This window comes from Puntigrus tetrazona, chromosome 1, assembly GCF_018831695.1.
Source record: "Puntigrus tetrazona isolate hp1 chromosome 1, ASM1883169v1, whole genome shotgun sequence".
Classification (NCBI taxonomy): Eukaryota; Metazoa; Chordata; class Actinopteri; order Cypriniformes; family Cyprinidae; genus Puntigrus; species Puntigrus tetrazona.
Genome location: NC_056699.1, coordinates 1,042,383 through 1,046,239, shown reverse-complemented (window position 1 = coordinate 1,046,239; position 3,857 = coordinate 1,042,383). Strand labels below are relative to the sequence as shown.

At 40.2% G+C, this 3,857-nt stretch overlaps 2 protein-coding genes across 4 annotated transcripts in view; both read right to left on the bottom strand.

The window, feature by feature from the left end:
* Positions 1–3,057, bottom strand: part of LOC122341978 (gamma-glutamylaminecyclotransferase C-like) — a 4,629-nt gene extending 1,572 nt beyond the window's left edge. The window contains exon 1 of one of the 2 annotated variants that reach the window (XM_043235725.1): positions 2,924–3,057. The gene's annotated coding sequence lies outside the window, so the exon portion shown is untranslated. Of the gene's footprint in view, positions 1–1,074; positions 1,214–2,923 lie in introns of those variants that run through there. The other variant, XM_043235735.1, reaches the window with a different exon arrangement.
* On the bottom strand, positions 451–3,055 carry ggact.3 (gamma-glutamylamine cyclotransferase, tandem duplicate 3). Of its 2 annotated transcripts, none has more exons than XM_043235748.1 (2): positions 2,924–3,055; positions 451–1,698 (listed from the first exon to the last, which is right to left on the bottom strand). In XM_043235748.1, the coding sequence occupies exon 2, from the start codon at positions 1,674–1,676 to the stop codon at positions 1,206–1,208; it is 471 nt and encodes a 156-aa protein (XP_043091683.1). In that variant the 5' UTR covers positions 1,677–1,698; positions 2,924–3,055; the 3' UTR covers positions 451–1,205. The 2 variants fall into 2 exon arrangements, with proteins under 2 accessions (XP_043091683.1, XP_043091691.1); XM_043235756.1 differs by lacking the exon at positions 2,924–3,055 and adding an exon at positions 2,345–2,910.
* Positions 3,058–3,857: the final 800 nt, after the last annotated feature.

Genomic DNA, 3,857 nt, shown 5'->3' with positions numbered 1-3,857 from the left:
TTGATTATACTTTACATCAGGGTATAGTGTATATCAAGTCTCCTCAACTTTCATATTTGTTTTGTTGAGATATATATATACTGATATATATATATATATATATATATATATATATATATATATACGTTTTGTCAACTGTATTAGCTGCTGAGAGTCACTATGCACTTTCAATGAGAAAATGGAAATATACTTTCTATTTGCATTTCAGTAGAGAATCACTACACATACAGACAGATCTCACAGCAGGTCAACATTAAATTAAAGACATATAAAGCGAAATGTACGTTAAAAAGAAGATTCTTTTGAAAATGGAGCAGTTGAATTCTAACGCTACATGCTGAAACGTGTGTGACAGTGAACATTTTCAGAGTACATCCCTATGTATACTGTACAGATGTGCTGGGTTTGTCATCAAGTACACTTTGCCAAAAAAAGGGAAAAATCAGAACATTTTGAATGAATTATTTTATTTCAAATTGCAATTTAGAAAACTCTTAAAACACTTCTACAGCATATATACAGATACAGCAAACATGGAAGTACGGCACATACAAAGTAAACACCTGATTTCTCCATATCCTGCACTGGAGTGTTTTGCTATTGCACATAATATTGTAATATTATATTATCCCTACTACTACTATATTGCCCCAAGCACCTTTTATTGCTAACTCTTTCGCGTCGTTCCATCCGATGCGACATTTCAGCTAACTGCCAGTAAATGAATCACAAATAAAGTCTACAAGCCATCAGACACTGGAGTGTAAATGTAAACCCAATATCACCTCAAGTCTATAAAATCACAATCTTTAAGTTTGTTGAGACTGGTTTTGGGAAACCAATCAAAAACTGGCGTGTTTCCTAATCGCCTCCTCTCTTATTCATACTTTGTGCTGAGTTGAGCCAAATAAACCAAAGCACCCGTCAAAATGATCAAATCAATCAATCATTTTTATTTCTATAGCGCTTTTAACAACGCAGGTCGCATCAAAGCACTGTACAGTATAAAGCAGAAGAACACAATGACAATTAACAATTAAAATAAACACATTTTAAAAAACATTTGACACTTACATGCTACGACATGACTCCAGCGTCTGATGATTTTTCTTTCTGTGATTAATTGATCAGCAAGTGTTGATTTTGGATCCTGTTTTCCGATGCTATGCTACGGTTCCTTTTAGGCTTGACTCTTGGTGTAGTCACTACTCAGGGCTTCTGTCTTCAGGACGCACATATTTCAGTCCGTGATCTCCATATGCATCATAACTCTCATATGTGGGTTTCTGGAGCCACTCGGGTTCATGCGTAGTCTTCCTGTACACGAACGCCTCCTCGATGCTTCCGGGCCTCAGCGCGTTTTCTCCCTCTCCGTCTCCGTCCTCCACCTCTAACCGGACCTCGGCGCGCTGGTACCAGTGAGGGCAGCGCTCGAAGCGGTCCAGGAACTCCAGCATCTTCTGGTCCACGCGGTAGATCTCTCCGCAGACGCGCCGGCCCGTCCCGGGAGCGTCGAGCAGGAAGGGGATGCTGTGTTCGGTGGCGATCACGAGGGGGTACGGCTCTACGGTTCGAGCGCGAGCGAGGAACTCAGCCCGACCGTTGGCAGGATCCATCATCCTGAAGTAGTTGGGCTGGCCTTTCTTCAGCGTGCCGTAGACGAAAACGCGAGCCATGTGAACCACGGGACAGAATAATCTGTAGAGAAAGAGTTTCTACTTTCAATTCAAAATCACTAAACATCTAAAAACTCATGATTGATTTCAATATTGATTTCAGTGGGATTGTCTGTGGAGAACTGAATTGACATTTCACTATATTTTAACTAATTTATAACCGTATTATAAACTGGTAAAGCAAGCAACAGCTGTTTTTAGGAAATTTTAAAACCTCTTTTTAATACTGAGGGCCTCGTGTCTAGAAAGAAATCCTTCAAATATCAGGCAACAAAGTGTATAAACATTTTTATGACTTTATATAATAGCGTCATCGATGTTACGTCGTCTCTCTCCAGGAGAAAGGAGGGTGTTCCTCAAGGCTCAGTGCTCGGCCCCAACCTGTTTATTCTATTTATGTCTCCAGCAAGGAATATTATTTACTTGCTGTGCTGAGGACACTTAACTTCACCTTAAAAGGATCATCGATGTCCATTTGGAGTCGACAGGAAATTTCTCAATGGTAAAAATACCCCTTTTGCCTTTTAAAAAAGCGTCTCTGTTCACGGCGACCTGTTTTGTTGCACGTCCCTTTACATGCAAACGAACTCTGCCCGTCTCTTCTCTGTGGGACGATGAGTCCTTCTCATGAAACTGTAACCTTTGGCCGTGGAAGCCCTTATACTTACTTCTTCTGGAGGTGAATCTGGATCAGGAGTTATTCACGCAAACATGGACACATTTAGGTGGATTGGGGGACGCTTTCTCTTCATAAACAAACATCATCCACTGTGTCTTCAGATGTCGGGAGTCATTGAGAACTGCTATGATCATTATTACATCCAAATCTCTGTATTATGAGATCAGGCCTTCTGCTCAGCTGACTTTTAACTTTTAAAAACACTAATTAAACTGACAAAACCGATGCTGCGAATACCAAACGAATTATGTTTGATGAGAAAATTGTTCCGGTCTTTTACCCACGATTTACATTTTTAGGATTTACATGCATATTTATATGCACAAATATTTTATTAATAAATGAATTAAGCAATCGGAGTTATTTGTTACATAATAAAAGCACGGGGAAACGCATGCACTTTTAATTAACGGAGTCAGTTCGTTTAAAACTGCAGATGATCAGACATTATATCGCATTTTACGTGAAAACAGCTATACTGAGCACGTTAACACGTGATACGATGCGGCTATCTTCTGTAAACACACCGGAATTAAGATTTAAACCGGAAGAAAACTGTTTTTCTTACCGACAGTATTATGGATCCTTTCTATGGAAGCCCTTTCATTTAACAAAGGCAGAACTGTGATTTTGGGAGAGAATGGGAAGGACCTGCTAAAACGCTCTCAATGGACTTCAACCTTAAACGTTCCGAACTCCAATTATGGAAAAATGAGGAACTGACGTGTGTCGTTACGTCACATGACCCGAGGGGTGGGCGGGGTTTGGCATGAAGACGCTAGAGCAAAGTTCGCAGATTTGCTACGCAGACAGGCAAAAAGATATCAAGTCTTGGCAAACTTCATACACTGAGTCAAGAAAATAAATGTTACGCGACGTTAACGCGACGTACTGTAATAACTGACAGACGAACAGCGCTGCTAACAGTTATAGCGGGGAAGTGGCGCTCTCTAGCGGTCACTCTGTGTATCTGCACTCCTCATTAAATACTTCCCCAGTCAGAAAAGGGCAAAAAAATAGTAAAGTAGTAAAGACAAGCTTACTGAAGTGAATTAGTCACAAAGTATAAATGAACAGTACATACAGAATTTACCTACTTGAAAAAACCGAAAAGAAATATTATACTGTATAATGTAAATGTAAATATAAGTCTATCAGAGTCTATCGTAAGTCTATGACAAGTCTATCAAGCTGACATAGACTATTTCCAGCCTAACAGGTTTTTACTCAACCCTTAAGTGAATATGTAGAGAGGCAAAATACATTCATCAAGTTCATAACCTATAACACACACACACACACACACACACACACACACACACACACACACACACACACACACACACACACACACACACACACACACACACACACACACACACGACACACACACACACACACACACACACACACACACACACACACACACACACACACACACACACACACACACACACACACACACACACACACACACACACACACACACACACACACACACA